The 23,241-nt window shown below is 36.2% G+C and overlaps 1 protein-coding gene across 1 annotated transcript; it reads left to right on the top strand.

Annotated features, from left to right (window-relative positions):
* The first annotated feature begins 11,519 nt into the window (after positions 1 to 11,519).
* LOC101888874 (general odorant-binding protein 99a) lies at positions 11,520 to 12,556 on the top strand. Its single transcript, XM_005179024.4, has 2 exons — positions 11,520 to 11,680; positions 11,751 to 12,556. The coding sequence occupies exons 1-2, from the start codon at positions 11,639 to 11,641 to the stop codon at positions 12,132 to 12,134; spliced, it is 426 nt and encodes a 141-aa protein (XP_005179081.1). The 5' UTR covers positions 11,520 to 11,638; the 3' UTR covers positions 12,135 to 12,556.
* The last annotated feature ends 10,685 nt before the right edge of the window (positions 12,557 to 23,241 follow it).

Here is a 23,241-nt window from a genome sequence, read left to right as displayed (position 1 = left end):
TTTGGGTGAGAATTTTCCAGAAAAAAAGTTATTCGTGATGGAATTCAAGCGTGATAGTGGGATTTCTTAATATTTAGCTGGAAAACTACAAGTGGCTATCTTCAGAACACTCCAGCATTTAAATGTGAATAATTGTTTTGTGTCTCATACCATCGCTCGTTACCGTGATACTGGTAGCGTAGCCCCACGTCAAGGAAGTGGACGGAAGAAAACAGCAACATAGAGCAGAAATGGTTCGAAAAGTAAAGAAGCGACTTGATCGAAACCCGCGTTGCAGTGACCGAAAAATGGCTCGTGAGCTGAGCATATCGCAATATTTCGTTCGACAAATGTTAAAAAGATGAGCTCTGGGTAAAGCCATTGAAATTCCAAAAAGTCCAAGAACTTACACCACAACTGAAAGAAAATAGACTCAAAAGAACTAAAGAGTTTCTTCGCTTGGCCGAAAGTGGTGAACTGCCGAATTTGGTTTTCTCCGATGGGGAAAACATTCGTTGTCCAGCAGTTTGTAAACAAAACAAAATGATCGTATTTACTTGCCAAAGAGGTCAGCTTAAAATGTGCACCTTCGGTTGGCCAACAGAACTCAAGCGCCGGGCATGGTGATGGTGTGGGCCGCCATAATAGCCGATGGTCGCTCTCTGCTCGTATTAATCGACCGAGGCATCAGAATGAATGCCGAATATTATTGCGAAAATATTCTGGAGGGTGTATTAAAGCCTTGGGCACGCAAATATTTTTGCACAGACCTTGGACATTCCAACAGGACTCAGCACCATCGCACTCAGCACATGCACCAAAGAATGGTTACAAAATTAGGTTCCTCGCTTCATTTCCAGCGCACAATGGCCACCAAAGTCTCCGAATACCAATCCGTTTGACTATTGTGTCTGGAGTATTTTGGAAAGCGAGGTTGGCACTAAAAAAATACCAAAGTGTCGATCACCTCAAGCAAGCGCTTCGCCGGAAATGGGCCAAAATACCGCAGAGCAACATTCGGGCAACGTGTGGCGGTTTCATTGCCCGTTTGAAGGCCATAATTGGTGCCAAACATGACCAATTCGAACAAATCTAAACTTATTCTAAAATTTGATTCTATTTCCGATATTTTTTGCTTTCATGCAATAAAATTTAAAAACAAAATGTAAAAATTATGGCGTTTTACTTTGTTGCAGTTTTTTTTATCACCCTGTATAGCAGGCAAATATGTATAGTGACAAATAAAAAATCTCAGAAAAAGACTAAAAGATAAAACACAAGCAGCTTGGCATCTGACATGACATATTTGATGACAAATCATAAAGGAGTCGCATTCGAATCCTGCCGTCGTTTCCCCTTATAATTTGACATTGATATGCCATGATGCCAATCTGCTTATGTATCCCAACTTTAAAGGTGAAACCACAGCCTAATTATAAAGGAATGTCAACGCCACTGATGAATTTTGACGCAGTTATTCTTTATAATTTTTCTTCGACTAAGCAAGAAATTAGATTCGGTTTCATTCTCAAGGTGGGAATACATAAAGCGCTTATTTCACTGGCTTAAGTCATCGTCTGGCTTGTTCGGAAATGAAGAAAGGAGGCAAGGGCCAAAATCGAACTAAGTCAACCAAAAACTTCTATGTTTCTCTACGAAGACACCAACCGATGACTTAAGCCAGCCAAATAAGCGCTTTATGTATTCCCTCTCTTAGGAAGATTCTGTTTTAATCTAGGCCCCCAAAGTAAACGTAGCCTAAATAAGATCATACAACTGTAATCATAATTTGCCCGCATACTGTAGCATGGATCCACAGAGAACTCCCACATGTGTCGTGTGTGTGTGCATGAGACCGACATTCTGTCACAAATCTCACAGACGAATGGAAAAAATGCACAATTATGGAAAGTTTTCTCCATGTTTGAAGTGCGTTAATAAAGACGAATTAAGATTTCATAATATATCTCTTTTTTCGAATTTTTTGCTCGTTTTGTTTTCCTAGCGGAAAACTACCACAAAGTAAATGTGGGACTATGTCTACAGTATATGGGACATTAGGGGTGGGCGAACTTGAATAGAAATGTTTTTTTTGCGAGAGGCTCAAAATTCAAATTCACAATTTGTTCAGTTTGACTAATTCTTTTCATCAAATCTTCATACATTGCACTAAAATTTCAGACTTTCGAGATTTTTTTTTATTATTCAAGGATTTTCTTATTCGGAAAGAATAATAGGAAAATGTTTGCCGAGGAAGAGGATACTAGTAAAACCATTGCACAATGGACCAATTTTTCCGTTCAAAACTATTTTAACGTCTTCAACGTTGAACGAAACCAACAGAGTTTTATTCTGGGCACCTAATTTCACAAAATGTCACAATACCAAATTGTCGAATATAAACAAGTAAAAAAACATTAAGTTCGGCCGGGCCAAACTTTTAATACCCTCCACCTTAGGGTAAAAGAAACATTAGAAGAAATGTGGCAAAAAACAATGTGGCAAAAATCATCAAATTACCGAATATCGGGAGGCACCGTTATATGGGGGTTATACCAAATCATGGACCCATACATGCAATGTTTCGCAACCGGAGCTGGAACCATTATGACCAACAAATACCAATTTTTAGACAAATCCGTGAAAAAATGTGGCAAAAAAAACTAAAATACCGAATATCGGGAGGTACTTTTATATGGGGGCTATACCACAATCTCAAGAATAATCTCAATTCCAGATTCCAACAGACACCTCAATACCAAATTTCGGGATTTTTATTTAGTACTTTTGGTACACCGACAAATCTCAAACTCTGGTACCTGAGTAATCTTAGTATTAAATGTCAGAATTTAACTCTATTCCTTCACACAGTACCAAATATTGTACCATTAGGTGCTTTTTGTACAATTACTGTACACATTTCCAAAACCACCTTCATATCTTAGCCACAGATACCAACAGGAGCTGGAAATGCGAAATTTTATATAGATGTCATAAAATTCCGCATTTCCAGCTCGTTACATTCACTCAATACCGAATTTCGTACTATTTAGTACTTTTCGTACAATTATGACACATTTCTGAAACCAACTCCGCATCTCAAATTTTAGTATTCTAGATTCAAACGCCATAATTTTTACATTTTTTTTAATTTTATTGAATGAAAGCAAAATATGTCGGAAATAGCATCACATTTTAGAATAAGTTTAGATTTGTTTGAATTGGTCACCTTTGGCACGAATCATGGCCTTCAAACGGCCAATGAAACCATCATACGCTGCCCGAATGTTGCTCTGCGGTATTTTAGCCCATTCCCGGCGAAGCACTTGCTTGAGGTGATCAACACTTTGGTATTTTTTAGTGCCCACCTTGTTTTCCAAAATACTCCAGACACAATAGTCCAACGGATTGGTATCCGGAGATTTTGGTGGCCACTATGCGCTGGAAATGAAGCGAGGAACCTCATTTTGTAACCATTCTTGAGTGCGATGGTGCTGAGTCCTGTTGGAATGTCCAAGGTCAGCGGCCAAAATTTTTGCGTGCCAAGTGTTTGCGTAACACACCCTCCAGAATATTTTCGCGAAAATATTCGGCATTTATTCTGATGCCACTGTCGATTAATACGAGCAGAGAGCGACCTTCGGCTGTTATGGCGGCCCACACCATCACCATGGCCAGCGCTTGAATTCTGTCGGCCAACCGATGCACCGGTGCACATTTTCAGTTGACCTCCTTGGCAAGTACCTCTGACCTCTTTGACAAGTGAACACGATAATTTTGTTTGTTTACAAACTGCTGGACAACAAATGTTTTCTCATCAGAGAAAACCAAACTCGGCAGTTCACCAACTCTTTAGCTCTTTTGAGTCTATTTTCTTTCTTTGTTGCGGTGTAAGTCTTGTACTTTTTGGGATTTCAATGGCCTTATCCCGAGCTCATTTTTTAATATTTGCCGAATGGAATATTGCGATATGTTCAGCTCACGAGCCATTTTTCGGCCACTGTGACGCGGGTTTCGATCAAGTCGCTTCTTTACTTTTCGAACCATTTCTGCTCCATGTCGGGCTACGCTATTAGTATCTCGGTAACGAGCGATAGTACGAGACACAAAATATTTATTCACATTTAAATGCTGGAGTACTCTAACGATAGCCACTTGTGGCTTTTCAGCCCAATATAAAAAAATCACACTATCACGCTTGAATTCCATCGCGAATAACTTTTTTTCTGGAAAATTCTCAACAAAATGCTTTTGTACGCTTGTAAACAATATAATGAGCTGCCACTGTAATAATTTTAACAGCTGTCGGACGTGTGGATTAGAAATGACAGCACTCTGAAGTTGGTTGCAGTTTTTTCATCTCACCCTGTGTACAACACAAATCAGGGATTGGTACCTGTTTTCTATGCTGACAGGATAGATTACAGAATATGTAGAGATGTATATGATTATTTGAAATGATATAGCCTTCTTAATTTTACCAGACCAAAAAAAAAACTATCCTTCTGATACATTTGTAGTAATATGCATGGTACAATGAAGAGAAGGTAGGTCAACTTTGAAAAAATTGCAAGTATAGAGGTCTACCTGTTTGGCTTGTAATGTCAGAATAACTATAGTTGTGTTCCAGTACTTTTTTAGTAGTAAAACTAGCAGAAGAGAGAACAGTTCGAAATGTCATTCTCATTTAGGTTTGCTCAAAAAATAAGGGAACGGAAAATTAGCAGAAATGCGATAAAATGTCAAAATTCAAAATTCCAAAAGTAAACAGCCTAGATCGGACTGGTGAAACCTTACTGAAAAGAGCGCCAATATTTAAAAAATGAGTATTGAAGACGATGAGTTAAAATTAATAATTTATAATAATAATTAATAATCTTATTCCTCAATCAGCCAGTCCTCTTCACTGCTGGAATCATCCAAAAGTGAATACATCAGTTGCTCCATATTTTCTCTTTTTGTTTTTTGCACGACAAATATTAGTTTTTCCTTTAGTTTTCAAGTTGATCATTTTCTTTATTGAAATGTATCAATACATTTTTCAACCTTGTTAGCCCTGCTAATTAAATGTCAAATTTACAATTTGCACATTTCTGCTCGGCCAAATTCATGTAGCTAAAACAAGCAGAAATGTGCACCACTCAGCGCCATTTTTTTATCGAGAGAGCTGTAAGTTTTGCTAGTTTTTGGAGTACGGGAACGCGTTGTAGCAGAATTAGTGCTAATTAGTACTAATTTGCAGGTTCTGGAACACAACTTATCAAAACAATAAAAAAGCAAACAACTTGTTGCATTGATTTAGAATAAATAATTTAAAAAAGCGAAAACTGAATGAATGGTCAAAATTTCTTTTCAATATCATGTTCTATATATCTCTTATGGTTTATTTCGCGACAAAAACTTTGCCGATGCATTAGTTGCAATAAGCATTTTGAAAACACCCGAATTTGAATATTTTCTGAACAATTTTTTATTATTGAAAAGAAGACACACACATAAGCAAATGAAGTTGACATATTAAGCCAGAAAAATAAAAAATTTAAATCATATGGTAGTTCTGCCCTACCTTGAATTCATTGTACCATGCAATGTACCATGGGTATACATATTTGACGATACGAGACCGATACAAGAAAAGTAGACATTGCTATTACTTTGTTATGCCATGTTTACGTTAGAACTTTTTGTAGGGTTAACCTACTTTGAGAGGATTTATTTGAAGTAAAAGTAATGGATATGACAATTTAAATCCAAATCCAGTGGGTTAACCCTCATATATATAAACGTACTATTAGGAAGCCATAAGCCTTACAATCTACACCAATTAATATATATTAATAGGGAGTATTTCAGACGATCCAACTTACTATACTTGCTATGAAAAGACATCCGTGTCGTTTCTGGAGATATCATTAACGAGTCAATTTCAAATTTTATAAGTGAATGTGAAAAGTCTAGAAAAATGGTTAAACTTTCCAGATTGGTTTGATGAGATTTTTGTTTTTTGTATCTGGAATAAACTTCTCAGCAATATATTAGCCTTTAAGTAAGCAAATGCATTGTAAGGAACAATGTCAATTTTATTTAATTCTGCGTTTACAAAAAAAAAGAACAATAGAGATTGTGTATTAATTGTACAAATACTAAAATATGTCTTTGTGGCAAAGGCGTCCCGACAATTATAAAAATAATTATAAAACAAGTTTAAAAATATCAGCCGGTTTTGCCAACAAAAGTATACCCTCAACCAAGGTTCGGTTTTTTAAATATATTTTGACTTCTGTTATGACTATTCAGTAGTTGGGTGTTCAGTAAGGGATGTGTAAAATATTAAGAGAACTGGGAGCTTATTTCGGATTCTATAATCGTTTTGTATATTCAAAACTTGGACCCTTTGTGGGGAAGGTACCAGAAGAAATGGTCCAATCTCTACCATCTTTATAACAGATATAGTGTTGATAGAAAAATTGAGATGCATCAAGTTTGAATATAATCGGGTGTTAATTTCGCGTTTTATGAGCTTCATGGATATTTAAAATTTTGACCTTTTGTGGGGGAGGTACCAAAAGGAGTGGACCGATATATACCATCTTCAAACCAAACTTTGGGTTAATAAAAAGATTGTGATTTGTGTAATTTACAATCGGACACTTTTTATAAGAGTTATAATTATTCAAAATGTAGACCCTTTGAGGTTGAGGTACTTGATGGAGTGGACCAATATCGTCCATTTTCGCACCTGACCTAGCACTGAGGCAAATATTAGGATTTGCAAAGTTGGAGCAAAATCGGATTATCCTTTCTCTTTCTGTTCAATAAAATATTTTTTGAAAATATTTACATTTTGTGGGGGAGGTACCAGAAGGAGTGGACCGATATTGCCCATTTCCGTACTCGATCTAAGTTTGACAATAATATTACGATGTGCCAAGTTTGGAACAAATCGGATACTCCCTTCGAGAGTTATCCTGTGCACCAGCCAGACGGACAGATGGACGAACGGACATCGCTAGATCGACTCCAAATGCCCTGAAAGGGATTTGGTCCAAAAAATCTATGGGCTAAAACCGTTATGTCGATGGGGCACGTTTCGGTGGTATGAGGTTATAACTAGCCATATGGCTGAGGATATAAAAATCTATTTGGCCCATTTTAAAAATGAGAAAGATATCGAATAAATAAAAACAACTTGTGGCATATAATTTTGAATAATTCTGGGCGTAACCTTAGGACTGTATTTCTGTAGTTTTACAAAGTTTTTCTACCTCCTTTTTGTACCATTATTATACCTTTTAAATTTGAGACTATAGAATATATCCTGATGTGGGACATATCATGCATAAAGAATTTAAATTTCCTCGGGTCCCGAATGATGAAATTAAATAGTGAAGCCTGCACAGAGTTCAACAGTCGCTGTAATTTCCAACCCATACAAACGGATTGCAATCATCGCTCATACAACAATTATTTAACGCATTTTCCGTCAACGACCAGACAATGTTTCAATTAGGGAAACATCCAAAAACAAAACATCAATTAAGCATTTGTTGATTGTTAACTAAATTAGGCCAGTGAAAAAAAAAAACAACATTAAATTCAGCAATGACTAAACATTAGCAATCACTAAAATGTGCATCGAAAATAATGGGGTAGAAATTAATTTGCAAATCTATAACAATAGGTGTGTACGATAACCCAATAATTTGTACGTATGTCAGTGAGAGCGGGAGAGTAATTTTGACAGTTAAGTTACTGAGAAATTCTAAAAAATAAGAATATTGCAGTGTATGATCAATTGATGCCCAAATTTTCCAATATGAATCGACATTGGTTTCCTCTAAGTGACAGTGAGATCTACTCACAGGCTTAAGAGGAGTTATTTTGCAAGACTTGTCATTCGCTTCTAAGCAGGGCCATTCACGGCACACATTCTCTAAGTCATTGAACTTGTTGAAGTTGAATGTAAGGAAGACCATATATCGCCCAATTAACTTCCAACCAAGCTTATGTTGACCCATCATACTATTCTTTTTTTAATAAGCCATCCTCGATGATGTCAACCGTATACATCTCCACCAAGGACAACAACAATTTGTTCACTTCTGTTGCAACTAGGTGTTGCAACATCATAATATAGACACACCGATTCTAATGTTGATTCCAATTGAAGGATTATTAAAATGTACCAAATACTGTGTTAGAGAACGATTAGGGCTATAATTTGGGTCAATGTAGGTGTGAAGGGTAAAAAAGGAAGACGAAGGCTTAAAAATGTTATCGGTCGCTATGTCTATGAGAAAGATGTACAAAATAGTAGCATGGTTGCGCCTTATAATTGGCTGAAATTTTTGACTTGTTTACTACTTTCCTAGGTCTATTTGGACTAAATCCATTTTAGAATATTTGGAGTCGATCTAGCTGTGTACGCCCCTCCGTCCGACCGTTTGTCTGGCTGGTGCGAAGGGAGTATACGATTTGGTCCAAACTTTTTGCATCGTATGGGCAACATCGGTCCACTCCTTCTGGTACCTCCCACACAAAAGGTTGAAATTTGAAAAAAATATTTTACTGCACAAAAAGAGAAAGGATAATACGATATTATTCCAACTTTACAAACTCTAATATTCGTATCAGTGCTAGGTCAGGTACAAAAATGGACAATATCAGTCCACTCCATCAAGTACCTCTCCCAAAAAGGGTCAAAATTTTGAATAATTATAGCGCTTACACACATCACAATATTTTTTATAAACTCAAGGACTGGTGTGAAGATACGATATATCGATCCACTCCTTCTGGTACCTCCCCCACGGTCAAAATGTTGAATATCTATGAAGTTCATAAAAAGCGAAATTAACATCCGATTCCATTCAGACTTGGCACATCTCAATATTTCTATTAACGCAAGATCTGTTATAAAGCTGGTAGAGATCGGACCATTCCTTCTGGTACCTCCCTCACACAAAGGGCAAAGTTTTGAATAACTAAAACGATTATAAAATCCGAAATAAGCATCCGTTTCTTTTCATATTCCACACATTCCATTTCTACACACGCACATTATTTCTACTAACATAAGATCTGCTGTGAAGACTGGATATATCGGCTCATACCTTCTGGTACCTCCCCCACAAAGAGCAAAGTTTTGAATAACCAAAACCCAAAACGCTGTGCCCCCGATATTCGGTATTTTGATGATTTTCAATTAAATTGTCTGAAAATCCACACCAGGAGTTCCTTTTGAGTACTTCATCCCTTGGAATAATATTGTCTATATGGGTCCACGATATCGTGTAACCCCCATACAACGGTACTTCCCTATATTCTGTTTTTTGATGATTTTAGCTACAGTTCTTTCTAAGCACTTTACTCCCTGAAAGAGAAATGTCTATATAAGTCTACTGTATCGTATAGTACACCCCAATATTCGAGTTGTTCAAATTTCGTATTTAGAATTCGTAATGGGTGCTACAGCTTATGACAAAAAATTGCGTCGGCAGACCCATGTCTTCGTATAGGCTCCATTTAACGGTACCTCTCAATATTCGTATTTTGACGATTTCAGCGACTTTCTTCAACGGAATTGTTTGAAATTTTGTATTTGAATTTCCTAATAGGTACTCGTATAGCCCCGATATAACGGTAGCTCCCTAGATTCGGTATTTTGATGATTTTACCTAAATTATTCAACGGATTTTTTTCAAGTTTCGTATTTGAATATTGTAATGGCTTATGACAAAAGTTGCCTATGCAGGTCCACGTCTTGAAATAGACCCTGATATAACGGCTACATTCGGTATTTTTAAGATTTTAACACAATTTTTAACGGATTTTTTTTTTTTGAAATTTTCCAAATGGTGGAGGGTATTTAAAGTTCAACCCGGCCAAACTTACTGCTTTTTAAATGCTTTAGTGACTTGCAATGCTGACTTCATTCACCCTCCCATTGCGTTGTTGTAGATTTCAGAGCCTGTGTCATTTCTTATAACCGAAAAGAGAAGGCTTGATTTTGAACTTCTTTTGAGCATCTAATTCTTCACTTCCCTCTAGGGGGTGTGGCTCCTAGGCAATTCTGTGACGGCCTGTCGGTAATGTGTTATTTAAAACCTGCGTAACTCTGTCATGTTGTCGATTGAAAAGGGATTTGACCCCTTCACATTTGACCTAAGTCTTTTTTTATGATATACCCGATATATGGCAAACTTTAATCCCATTTTGGAAGAGGTGCCAGAAAGATTGGACCAGAGCCATCTTTACATAAGATAGACCAACGGACGTAACTAGACCTAGTCCAATTGGATCTAAAAACGTTATTTTGAAGAGATCCTTTCACCTTAAGGCTGAGGGTTCAAAATATGGGTATATAAAGGATATTGGACCAGAACAGATGGGCCATTTGTGGAAGGTAATAATTTTACGATGAACGATGTTTGGACCGAATCGGAGAGTTATTGTGTGCACCAGACATACAAACGAAGCCATATCGCCTCTTTAGCTATAAACCTGAGAGTATCAAAATCTAATACAGTCCACAATTGGCATGTCGGAGCTGAATTTGATATAAAAAATGTCCTGGTGAAGGGACTAAAATTTTTTGAAAGAAGGCAGGCAGTTTACAGTCCATTATATTTGAAATTCAGTTGCCTTAACAAAATGCCTAACTGTTTTATTCTATTGACCATGATCTGATTTAGGTCTGGTACGGAGTCGTTCCCTAAGAAGTGGAATCTGAAATTTTGCAAACGCTGTGCCGACATAGTTGGACAACTTTTCCTTGAATGTATATCAAATATTCAACTGAAAATGTTGATCGAAAATTCCACCAAAAAGTCAATGTTCTGAAAATATTAGCAATTCTGTAACAATTTTGTAAACGAACTTTAAATTGAAGATATTTTATTAAATAATTATCCTTCTTTAACGAAGGGATCAAATACGCTTTAATGATCGTCCATCAAAACAAGAAATTAAGAGTTGAAACCAATAAAGCATTTAATCAATTGATCAGTAATCTCTCGACAACATGAAACTATTCAAGGGGGCCTGAAGATAACAATTGTTGCAAAGATTGTTGCACATTCTTATTTTGTCCACTGGCTCGTCTTTTGATTGTCATCGCATTAAGGCTTCATTGTTTGACGGAAAGAATGATCCAGAAAATAAACAACAAATATATTGCAATTTCTTCCAATGCCACCTCATCATCCTCTTCCTCCTCTCTCATCATGAAAACCAAGTCTCATCCCACTCCACACAGTAGCAATTTCAACAACAACAAAAAATACCCAAACACACAGCTACACTTACGCATTCCCATTACTAGTATCCCCCACAAATGTCCAGGTTTCATTGCAATGTAAAATGATTACTGCTGTCTCTCTATCTGGGGGAGGCTAGCTGGAGGGCTGTGAGGCTATGCTATTCATACAAATATCGGGCACACACTTAAGTTCTTTGTCCGATTTATTAGTTTGTTGTTGCAGAGCAAAATACACACACGACAGCCGGCCGGCCAGCCTATAAAAGTCATGAACTGGGCACGGATTAGCATCAGTTCTAAACGGATCAAGCTCAAGTCAACACAACTCGTGCTTAAAACTTTAAACAGAGAAATTCTTGTGATTTATACAGCAAGCGTCAAAACACAGTACACGACAAAATGAAAGTGACAGCTGTTCTACTGTTTGCCCTCTTCGCTGTGGTAAGTATAAGGATGTCCACTCCATGGAAGCCATTCTGAAACAAAAAAAAAATAATTCTTTCCCCAACAGGCCACAGCCGAATACAAACTCCGCACCCAAGACGACCTGATGAAGGCCCGCAAGGAGTGCATGGAAGCCAAGAAGGTCACACCCGAAATGATTGAGAAATACAAGAAATTCGAATTCCCCGATGATGAAATCACCCGCTGCTACATCCAATGCATTTTCGAGAAATTCGAGCTGTTCGATGCCAAGGATGGTTTCAAGAACGACAATCTGGTAGCCCAACTGGGTCAGGGCAAGGAGAACAAGGATGAAGTTAAGGCCGATGTTGAAAAATGTGCCGACAAGAATGAACAGAAATCCGATTCCTGCTCATGGGCATTCCGTGGCTTCAAGTGTTTCATTACCAAGAACATGCCCTTGGTCATGGATAGCTTGAAGAAGAACTAAACCAAACCCAAACCAAAGAAAAACTACAGTCCTGTAGTTCGTGAACTTTCGAATGGGAACGGCTCGAAAGTTTAGCGTTTATTTATAATTTCTTTTTTTTATTTGTATGACTCCAATCGGAATATATAGAAACGATACAAACAAAACGCAACACAACTGTCCAAAAATGTCCAAAAAATGAAGAACCAAGAACTTGTGCAGCAACAACAAGAACAATAATAATAATGGAGATAATGAATCATCAGAAACGTCCTACAATCGTCATTTTTCTCATATCTTATGTTTTTTTTTGTAATTAAGTATTTAAAACAACAATCCAAGAAACAAGCAAACAAAACAACAACATCAATTTTGTTTAATGTTCGTTAAGTTTAAATAAAATAGCAAAAACCAAAGCACACATTTCTAAAAAAAATCAAAAAGTTTATGAGTTTTTTTTATTTCTACATAAATAGCCTTTGAAAATGGTTTTGAAATAGCTCCGGAAATTTAAAAAAAAATACACGATCGTTACCCACATTTTCTCTAAAAGTCCTGAAAGTTAATCTTAAACTCCTCTCAAAATTACTCTCAAAAATCCACTACCATTTCTCTGAGAATTTCTCTTAAATGTCCACAATCATTGCTACGAAAATTCTCCGAGAATCCACTACCATTACTCCGAGAAAATTTCACGATAATTGCTCTTAAATGTATTCTCTTCTAATAAACAAATTGAAAAGTATCAATCGGTTTAGCCGATAGATGTATACCCTCTGCAAATGTCTGTTTATTTAAATATATTTATTTTCTCACCGGAAATAGCTCTGAATATATTTAAAATACTGGGATTGACAAATTTTGCTCAAAATCGAATGATAATTTCTCTTTCTATGAGGTAAATTATTTTCATTTAAAATGTTGAAATTTTGTGGGGGAGGTACCAGAAGAAGTGGAGCGATGTTGCCCATCTCCGAACTAGATCTAAGTTTGACAAAAATATTACGATGTGTGGGCCAAATTGGATACTTCCTTCGAGTGTTATCGTGCCCACCAGACATCCAGACAGGCACACAGTCGGACGAACGGACATCTCTAGGCCGGCTCCAAAAATTATTTGGTCCAAAGAGGCCAAAAACCGTTATTTCGAAGAGGCACGTTTTGGTCGTATAAAAATATAATAAATAAAATACACAATACTTGTCCTACCTAATAACTGTCCAGAAGTAAATTTAAAAAAGTCCGCAGTCATCGCTCTGAAATGTTCTTAAAATCCGCGAATATTTGCCAAAAAAAAATATTAGTCCACTCTATTAAGTACCTCCCCACAAAGGGTCAACATTTTGAATATCCATGAAGCTCATAAAACGCGAAGTTAACATCCGATTCCATTCAGACTTGGCACATTTCAATACTTCTATCAACACAAGATCTGTTATAAATATGGTAGAGATCGGTCCATTTCTTCAGGTACCTTCTCCACATAGGGTTCAAGATCTTGAAAAAAATGAAACGCACAAACAAAGCGAAATAAGCATCCAAATCTCTTCAGATTTCACACATACAAACATTTTTGCTAACACAAGATCTGTTGTGTGCGAACCTTTTTTTATACCTCACCCACAAAGGGTCACAATTTTCACAATTTTTTAAAATAAAAAACTGCAACAAAATCAAACACCTTGATTTTTATATATTTTTTTTTTAATTTTATTGAATGAAAGCAAAAAATGTCGGAAATTGCATCAATTTTCAGAATAAGTTTACATTTGTTCGAATTGGTCACCTTTGGCACGAATTATAACCTTCAAACGGCAAATGAAACCGTCAGATGCTTCCCGAATGTTGCTCTGTGGTATTTTGGCCCATTCCCGGCGAAGCGCTTGCTTGAGGTGATCTACACTTTGATGTTTTTTTAGTGCCAACCTTGCTTTCCAAAATACTCCAGACATAATAGTCTAACGGATTGGTTCCTGGAGATTTTGGAGGCCATTGTGCGCTGGAAATGAAGCGAGGAAACTCATTTTGTAATCATTCTTGGGTGGCGCGTGCTGAGTGCGTTGGTGCTGAGTCCTGTTGAAATGTCCTAGGTCTGCGGCCAAAATGTTTGCGAGCCTAAGGCCTTAATACACCCTCCAGAATATTTTCGCGATAATATTCGTCATTTATTCTGGTGCCACGTGGATTAATACGAGCGGGGAGCGACCGTCGGCTGTTATGGTCGCCCACACCATCACCATGGCCGGCGCTTGAGTTCTGGTGGCCAACCGAAAGTGCACATTTTCAGCTGACCTCTTTGGCAAGTTAACACGATCATTTTGTATGTTTACAAACTGCAACGAATGTTTTCTCATCGGAGCGGAGAAAACCAAATTCGGCAGTTCACCACTTTCGACCAAGCCAAACAACTCTTTAGCTCTTTTGAGACTATTTGCTTTCTGTTGCGGTGTAAGTTCTTGCACTTTTTGGAATTTTAATGGCATTACCCCGAGCTCATTTTTTCAATATTTTCCGAATGGAATATTGCGATATGTTCAGCTCACGAGCCATTTTGCGACGCGGGTTTCGATAAAGTCGCTTCATTACTTTTCGAACCATTTCTGCTGATGTTGCTGAAGTTTTTTTCCGTCCACTTCCTTTACATCGGGTTGCGCTACCAGTATCACGGTAACAAGCGATGGTAAGATACACAAAAGTTTTATTCACTAAATGCTGGAGTGCTCTAACGATAGCCACATGTGGTTTTCCAGCCAAATATAAAGAAATCACACGCTTTATCACGCTTGAATTCCATCACGAATGACTTTTTTTTGGAAAATTCTCACCAAAATGCTTCTGTACGCTTGTAAGGAATATAATGAGCTGTCACTGGAAAAATTTTAACAGCTATCAGACGAGTGGCTTAGAAATGACTGCAGTCTGAAGTTGGTTGTAGTTTTTTCATCTCACCCCGTATTATGTTCCGCCACAGCAGGTTGAACCCATTACGAACTAAAAATACCAATTTTTAGACAAATCCTTGGAAAAATTGTCAAAAATAAACACCGAATATTGGGAAGTACCATTATATGGGGCTATAAAAAAACCTGGACCTATACATACAATGTTTTGCCACCAGAGCTAGAACCCATTACGAACTACAAATACGAATTTTTGGACAAATCCGTGGAAAAATGTTGCAAAAATAATCAAAATACCGAATATCGCCATATCATTATATGGCGGCTATACCAAAACGTGGATAGATATATCTCATATTCAACACCAATCATCCTAGACACAATACAAATTGTTTACAAATTGTAATGTAGGTTGTATCGTGATTTCAACAGGCAGACGGACAGACAGACGGACATCGTTAAATCGACTTAGAATTTTATGCCAATTATGAATATACGAATATATACTTTATGGGGTCTACTACGAATATTTGGGGATGTTACAAACGGAATGACAAAGTTAATATACCCTACTTTTCAAAGTGAAGGGTGTAAAAATATTGCAAATTGGTTTTCTAAGCCCTATTTTAACATGGATATGTGACTCCAAATTAGTGGTTATTCCTTGGCCAAAAATAAGTAGTTATACTTTGGCTACTACAAAAAATAACTTTATATTTGTCGGGTTATTTCTGGGTAAATTCTTCGTGTTCTCTTATATCGTTTTGTTTTTCGACGTGGAGAAAAAGTAATTTTAGGTTTTGTATTCGGACCACCGAATCGGAAAATTTTCCTTTTTTGCCTAGTAAATTTGATTGAAATAACTTATAATTTTGTAGTTGTATTCACTTGCAGTACTGAATGTGACATATCGTCAAACATTTTAGTTTGTAGGGTAAGTGTGCCAGTAGTCGGCACTTTTAGGCTTTTCAATATTTCAATCTTTCGACATTCTGAGTGAAATCTTTCAATTGCAGAAAAATAAAGTTGTTCAGATTCCATATTTTGTTTAGTTTTCGAAATAATAAACAACAATTGAATTTGTTTATATTAAATTGTCAAAATTTGCAATTTTACCAAAATAGTAGTTTTTTGCCAGTAGTCGGCACCATTTGCCAATGCTCAGCATGTCTATTTGCCAGTAGTCGGCATATGCTATTTCATTAAAAAAAAATATTATTTTGTATATTTTCTTATTTCAAATAGTATAAAACAATGCTGTAATACTAATTCACAGTTTAATTAACTAATTTCGTTTTTAAATAGTGTTTTACTTAATTATCATTCTAAACCAAATATAGGTAGAAAATCAAGAATAGTATGGATTTTCAATTAAAATAAAAATGAGATTAAATAAAAATAAAAAAGTACCTTTCTTATATTCTTGTTCCTTTAGATAACCAACATTTTTTAAATGCCACCGCTATCTAAAACGTGAAATAGCTGATTTAAAAAAACCTACTTAATTTAGAAAATTTGGACAAAAAGCTCAAATAATAGCAACTGCCGAATCAAAACTATTTTTTATTTGAGTAGTTTTTGGATTTTTTTAATACTTTTCTCAAGTTTTGGTGAAATAGGTCAAAAATGATATTTTTCTAGTAATCGGCACCCACTGCCTCTCTTTTTTTCTGTTCCTAATGTCGGCATTAAATAATAAAAGAGAAAAATGCTTGATTTGTATGTTTTTAATTTATAAAAGTGATCTTCAGTCTGTTATTTACCTTAATAAAATATTTCTGATTACAAAAGTATTAAATTTAATTTACTTAAATCGATTATTAAGTTGACGCCACCACTATTTTTTTCTTTACAAACAAGCACTATCGCAGCTGTTGGAAGACACTCACTGACACAAACCGTTATTCTATCGTAATAAATGATCTAAGCTCATTGTTTTTTTTATAGAAAGAGAGCAGAGAACACTGTTTTTTATGTTTTTTGCAATTATTTCATTATTTGGTCAATTCCATTTTTAGTTATTTAAGTTTAAATTTCAAATTTGCCGACTACTGGGACATGCCGAACTTAGGCGCACTTACCCTATCTTTTAAAATAAAATCATTTTTAAAAATTTGCTTAGTATTATTAATATAATTGTTTTTTTATTCTCTTAAAATTATAAAACTAAAATCTAAAGAATTTAATTCTTTCTTTTTTCAACAAATCACAAAACTTAAAACTATAATGAAAAATATGCGCAACTATTTCATAGCTCGAATCTCTTTAAGAACTCTGTGATGTTTTCCTGTTCGGTTCTGGCACGTCGTGAACGTTTAGCCTTTGAATCGACCAAATCTTTCAAATAGAATTCCCATTGTCTGGAACCACTTGGTATGCGATACAAATAACTGGAAGTTGTTGGTGTAAGGCTGAAGCGGTCCATAGTTCGGGAAGGTTTGTTGAGTATAACATGTTCTATTTCCATAGGTTGACTAGTGGGTATGACAGCATGTTCGCTGATGAAATCGTGGGTTTCGGGAAGCATTTTTTTAATTATATATGATAAACTATTTAAAAAAATCTAAGTGTTAATTGCAGGACAATTAGTTTGTAACTGATGCTGATAGCAGATCTCAACAGGGGTTTTATAAGAAGTGACATTGCTTTGGAATGCTACCTGCAAATTAACAGATTTACTTGTGGCAAAATGGTAGGTAGCAGGAAAGACAATTAGAAAAAAGGAAATACATAATTTTGGAAATCCCGCATGCCTTTAATGGGTGTTACCTTGTTAGGACACCATGTATTAAGTAATATTTGTTGTGCCTAGTAAAAGGATTTATACTTGAGTATGTGTGTATGTCGAAATACCACATAGCTATGTCATCTAGGCCTAGTTTACGTCACGTAGACAAACAAATTAGAAAATTTCCACAATATCCAAATAAAATCTAGACTCGGAACCCAAGAATATTTTAAACAACTGACATTCTCGTAGCTACAGAACATATATACAGGGTGGGATAAAAAAAACTGCATCAAAATCAAACGGCATAATTTTTACATTTTTTCAAATTTTATTGAATCAAAGCAAAAAATGTCGGAAATAGCATCAAATTTTAGAATAAGTTTAGATTTGTTCGAATTGGTCACCTTTGGCACGAATTATGGCCTTCAAACCGCCAATGAAACCGTCACACGGTGACCGCATGTTGCTCTGCGGTATTTTGATCCATTCCCGGCGAAGCGCTTTCTTGAGTTAATCGACACTTTGGTATTTTTTAGTGCCAACCTTGCTTTCCAAAATACTCCAGACACAATAGTCCAACGGATTGGTATCCGGAGATTTCGGTGGCCACTGTGCGCTGGAAATGAAGCGAGGAACCTCATTTTGTAACCATACTTGGGGCGCGTGCTGAGTGCGATGGTGCTGAGTCCTATTGGAATGTCCATGGCCAGCGGCCAAAATGTTAGCGTGCCCAAGGCTTTAATACATCCTTCAGAATATTTTCGCAATAAATTCGCCATTTATACTGATGCCACGGTCGATTAATACGAGCGGAGAGCATTCATCGGCTGTTATGGCGGCCCACACCATCACCTTGGCTGGCGCTTGAGTTTTGGTGGTCAACCAACCAACGAAGGTGCACATTTTCAGCTGACCTCTTTGGCAAGTAAACACGATCATTTTGTTTGTTTACAAACTGCTGGACAAGGAATGTTTTCTCATCGGAGCGGAGAAAACCAAATTCGGCAGTTCAAAACTTTCGGGCGAGCGAAGCAACTCTTTAGCTCTTTTGAGTCTATTTTCTTTCTGTTTCGGTGAAAGTTCTTGCACTTTTTTGAATTTCAATGGCTTTACTCCGAGCTTATTTTTCAATATTTGCCGAATGAAATATTGCGATATGTTCAGCGAGCCATTTTTCGGCCATTGCGACGCGGGTTTCGATCAAGTCGCTTCTTTACTTTTTGAACCATTTCTTCTGATGTTGCTATTTCCTTCGGTCCACTACCTTGACGTCAGGTTACGCTACCAGTATCAGGGTAATGAGCGATCGTACGAGACACAAAATATTTATTCACATTTAAATGCTGGAGTGCTCTAACGATAGCCACTTGTGGTTTTCCAGCCAAATATTAAGAAATCACACTATCCTTTGTGAGGGCGGAACCGGAAGGAATGATTTGGTCTCTACCATATTTATAACGGTCTCTACATATCGGATGTTAATTTTCGCGTTTTGACCCTTTGTGGGGGAGTTACTTAATGGAGTGGATTGATATATTCCATCTTCACGCCAGACCTTGGGTTAATAAAAATATTGTAATGTGTGAAATTTGAAGACAATCGGACTCTCACATCACATTTTATAAGAGTTGTAATTATTCCAAATTTTGACCCTTTGTGGGGGAGGTACTTGATGGAGTGGACCGATATTGTCCATCTTCGCACCTCACCTAGCACTGATGCAAATAATAAAATTTGCAAAGTTGAAGCCAATTCGGATTATCCTTTCTATTTTGGTGCAGTAAAATATATATATATATATATATATATATATATATATATATATATATATATATATATATATATATATATATATATATATATATATATATATATATATATATATATATATATTTGAAAATGTTGACCTTTTGTGGGGAGGTACCAGAAGGAGTGGACCGATATTACCCATCTCCGAACTCGATCTAAGTTTGATAATAATATTACGATGCACCTAGATTCGACCAAATCTGATACTCCCTTCAAGAGTTATCGTGCGCTTCGGCCAATCAGATAAACGGGCGGACATCGCTAGGTCAGAAACGGATTTCGTCCAAAGAGACCTAGGTTTTTAAAGCGTTATTTCGATGGGACACGTTTTGGCCGTATTAATGATATATACCCTCTTTAGCCATTTGGCTGAGGGTATAATGAATCTTAAGTCTTCAAATTTCTTCAAATCGTAAGGTACTTTTATATGGGGGCTATGCCTAAAAGTGGACAACAATATATCGGTTACATTATTTTTTACGCATGATGAAGCTTTACTAAACAAGTCAGATTGATTAGTTGTATAACACATTCCCATATATGAGGGATCACAGTGCAATATTGACCTATGACTGTATAGTTTAAAGGTCTCTTCTCTCTCTCTTTCTCTCTTTCTCTCTCTCTTTCTCTCTCTCTCTCTCTCTACTGAAAGCAGTAACCCTCATAATATTCCTTTTACTATAAACCTCCAATTGGAGAATCCTTTCACAGGAAATGTGTTGGTGAAACTAAGGGAATTGGGTTATAATACTTTTCACCATTTGAATGTACTATAATCCCAAATAGATTAACAATTTTTATAATTTTTTTGTAATGAGCATTTTCGCTGGATTTTGAGCACTTTGAGGGAACTTTGACTGTGGATGAAGGAGTAGATAAAATCTTCAAAACACTTAATAACGCTTTGTAGGAAAACATGGTAGAAGAATATAGGTAGACGCGTCGACACAGCTGCTTGGACAATGAACTGTCAAGTATAAGAAAGTCTATAAAATCTACTTATATTTGAAAAAACATTTAAATTTTTTTTGACATATCAATGCTCCCAAGCGTTGATGCATCTACCTTTGATCTTCTGCCATGGTAGGAAAACGTGAACTTATTTGAACAATATTCCAACATAATGGTTGGTACAACCATTCAAAACAAGCAAATGGCGTATGGAACACTTAAGCATTACACCGACTAATAGCAAATACCCTTGGAGTGTAATACTCCGAAATATTTATCGGAAAGCCCACATTGATATAATTTCAAGGATATTTGTTATGGAAATCGGTACACCGTCGGTGTCAGAGCACCTCTTCAAGTGCATGTTTTGAGTTCCCTGCTCAGACTCTTATACATCTGTATTTTGTCCTACAGTTCGGAGTATTAACTTTATTTATTATTGAATCATTGGTATTGAAAAATCGGTCGAAATTTTGGTCCAGAGTCCGTCTTATATGTTTTCTGTGGAATGATCTGTTGTAAGGGTAGAAATACATAAAGCGCATATTTGACTGGCTTAAGTCATCGGCTGGCTTCTTCGTAGATGAACAAAGGTGTTTTAGGTTGATATAGTTCGATTTTGGCCTTAGGCTCCTTTGTTCATTTCCGAAGAAGCCAGCCAGATAAGCGCTTTATGTATTTCCACCCTATTGGCCTTTTACTCATAGATTTTCTCCCGATAGAAGAATTGCTACAAATCTTATGCAGAGGAAAAGGCTTCTCTTTCTATAAATGTTCTTAAAGAAAAAAAACATAAATTGTTTCTTAATTTTTTATTTATTTATAATACATTTTACAGTTCATATAGCTTAAACCTCATTTTATTCTCAATTATGGAGAATCGTTTCAAAAACTTAATTGCTTTTAGGCTTCAATTCAAATGGCCTTTGAATTTTGTACATTTTCCAAATAGATTTTACCTGGCGTTGAACCATTGAATGTCACCATTGCTCGTTGTGATATTTCTATTCAATTTTCCAAATAAACTATACTCGTACAATCGGCTCGTTGTCTGGTGTATCGGCAATTTCGCTGATCAGTATTGGCGGTGAGGAGTCCGGAACCATTCTGCTGTTGTCTATTTTAAGATTGGTTAAATATTTAAAAAATATTAGATGAAAGAATATTTCGTTGTAGCAGTGTTGACGAAATGAGGATGGCTGAAAGTGTGTTCCTGTTTTAAGGATTTGGTGGAGTTTTTATAGTAAACGGTTTTACCTTTGAATAATGAGTATTTCATCGATGCACAGGTACTAAATAAGGCAATTCGAAGTAACCTTTTACGTTATATGCTATAAAATGTCTTATAGCGACTAGGTAGTACTTTTAGGGAGAAACAAATGCATGTGCATCTGTTGAGTGTTACGTGAATTCCTCGACATTTAAATCTGGCATACAAAACGTTTTTCCAAAGGCGTTTTTTAATTACACTATGCAACACGAAAATAATTAACCATATTCTGATACAGCAGTTTGTTTTCACATATTTTTAATGAGCATTGTTATAACATATTTTTGGTGCTTCGTTATAGCATATTTTTTGGCGCTTCCAACTATTTTTTGAACATTAGATAATCCATACACAAAATTGTATAACATTTAAGAGAGTCTAAAAGTATGCTATAAAATCTACTTTACAAACGATCATGTTAGTCATTTGTAAAGTATTACAAGGTCTAAGTCTTTACGAGCGAAATGTTCTCAGTAGCGATTTATAGATTTTATCAGCTGACTATTAGTGGTTGATGCGACAATATTTTTAAATTTTAAGCATTACTGAGAACAAAATCTGCCCTATCATTACTATACCAAATTTTAAAACATTGTATAATCATCAAAAATCATGGCAACTCCGTAGAGATGTGTATAATATAGTCAGAATAACCAATATCGGGAGGTATGGTTATGTTTCGGCTATAGAAAAGCTAAATACCCTGTGGATAGTTGATTGCTAAAAATAATGATAATTCTTACAAATATATATATATGGCACTTCTTATTTGCACGAAAAAGGCCCATGCTCATGTGGCAATGCTAGCCACATCCGCAATCCTTAATTACTCACTATTAATAGAATGATCTCTCGAGTAAAATGCTTACCGTAGAAATAGAGTTCCGCTCGAATATTCATGAGTGTGCTGATTATTTGATGCTGTCCACTCGTTGGGCGCCACTTTTGTGATTCTATTTTTCGGTAGTATTTTTCACAGAGAATCTATAAATTATGTTTATTTTGAAAGTACCCCACTAAATCTTTTCCACAATTACGACAGTGGTCAGCAGCATGACCTTCAAGTCGCCTGTTTGTACCCTCAGCCATATGGCTAGAGAGGGTATAAAGGGTGAGATGAAAAAACTGCAACCAACTTCAGACTGCTGTCATTTCTAAGCTACTCGTTCGACAGCTGTTAAAATTATTCCAGTGACTGCTCAGCGTACAAAAGCATTTTGGTCAAAATTTTCCAGGAAAAAAGTTATTCGTAATGGAATTGACAGTGTGATTTCTTGATATTTGGTTGGAAAACCACAAGTGGCTATCGTTAGAGCACTCCAGCATTTAAATGTGAATAAATCTTTTGAGGCTCGTACCATCGCTCGTTACCGTGATACTGGTAGCGTAGCCCGACATCAAGGAAGTGGACGAAAGAAAACAGTAACATCAGCAGATATGGTTCGAAAAGTAAAGAAACGACATGAT

Source organism: Musca domestica, unplaced genomic scaffold (assembly GCF_030504385.1).
Source record: "Musca domestica strain aabys unplaced genomic scaffold, Musca_domestica.polishedcontigs.V.1.1 16, whole genome shotgun sequence".
Taxonomy (NCBI): domain Eukaryota; kingdom Metazoa; phylum Arthropoda; class Insecta; order Diptera; family Muscidae; genus Musca; species Musca domestica.
This window is presented reverse-complemented; position numbering and strand designations above follow the sequence as displayed.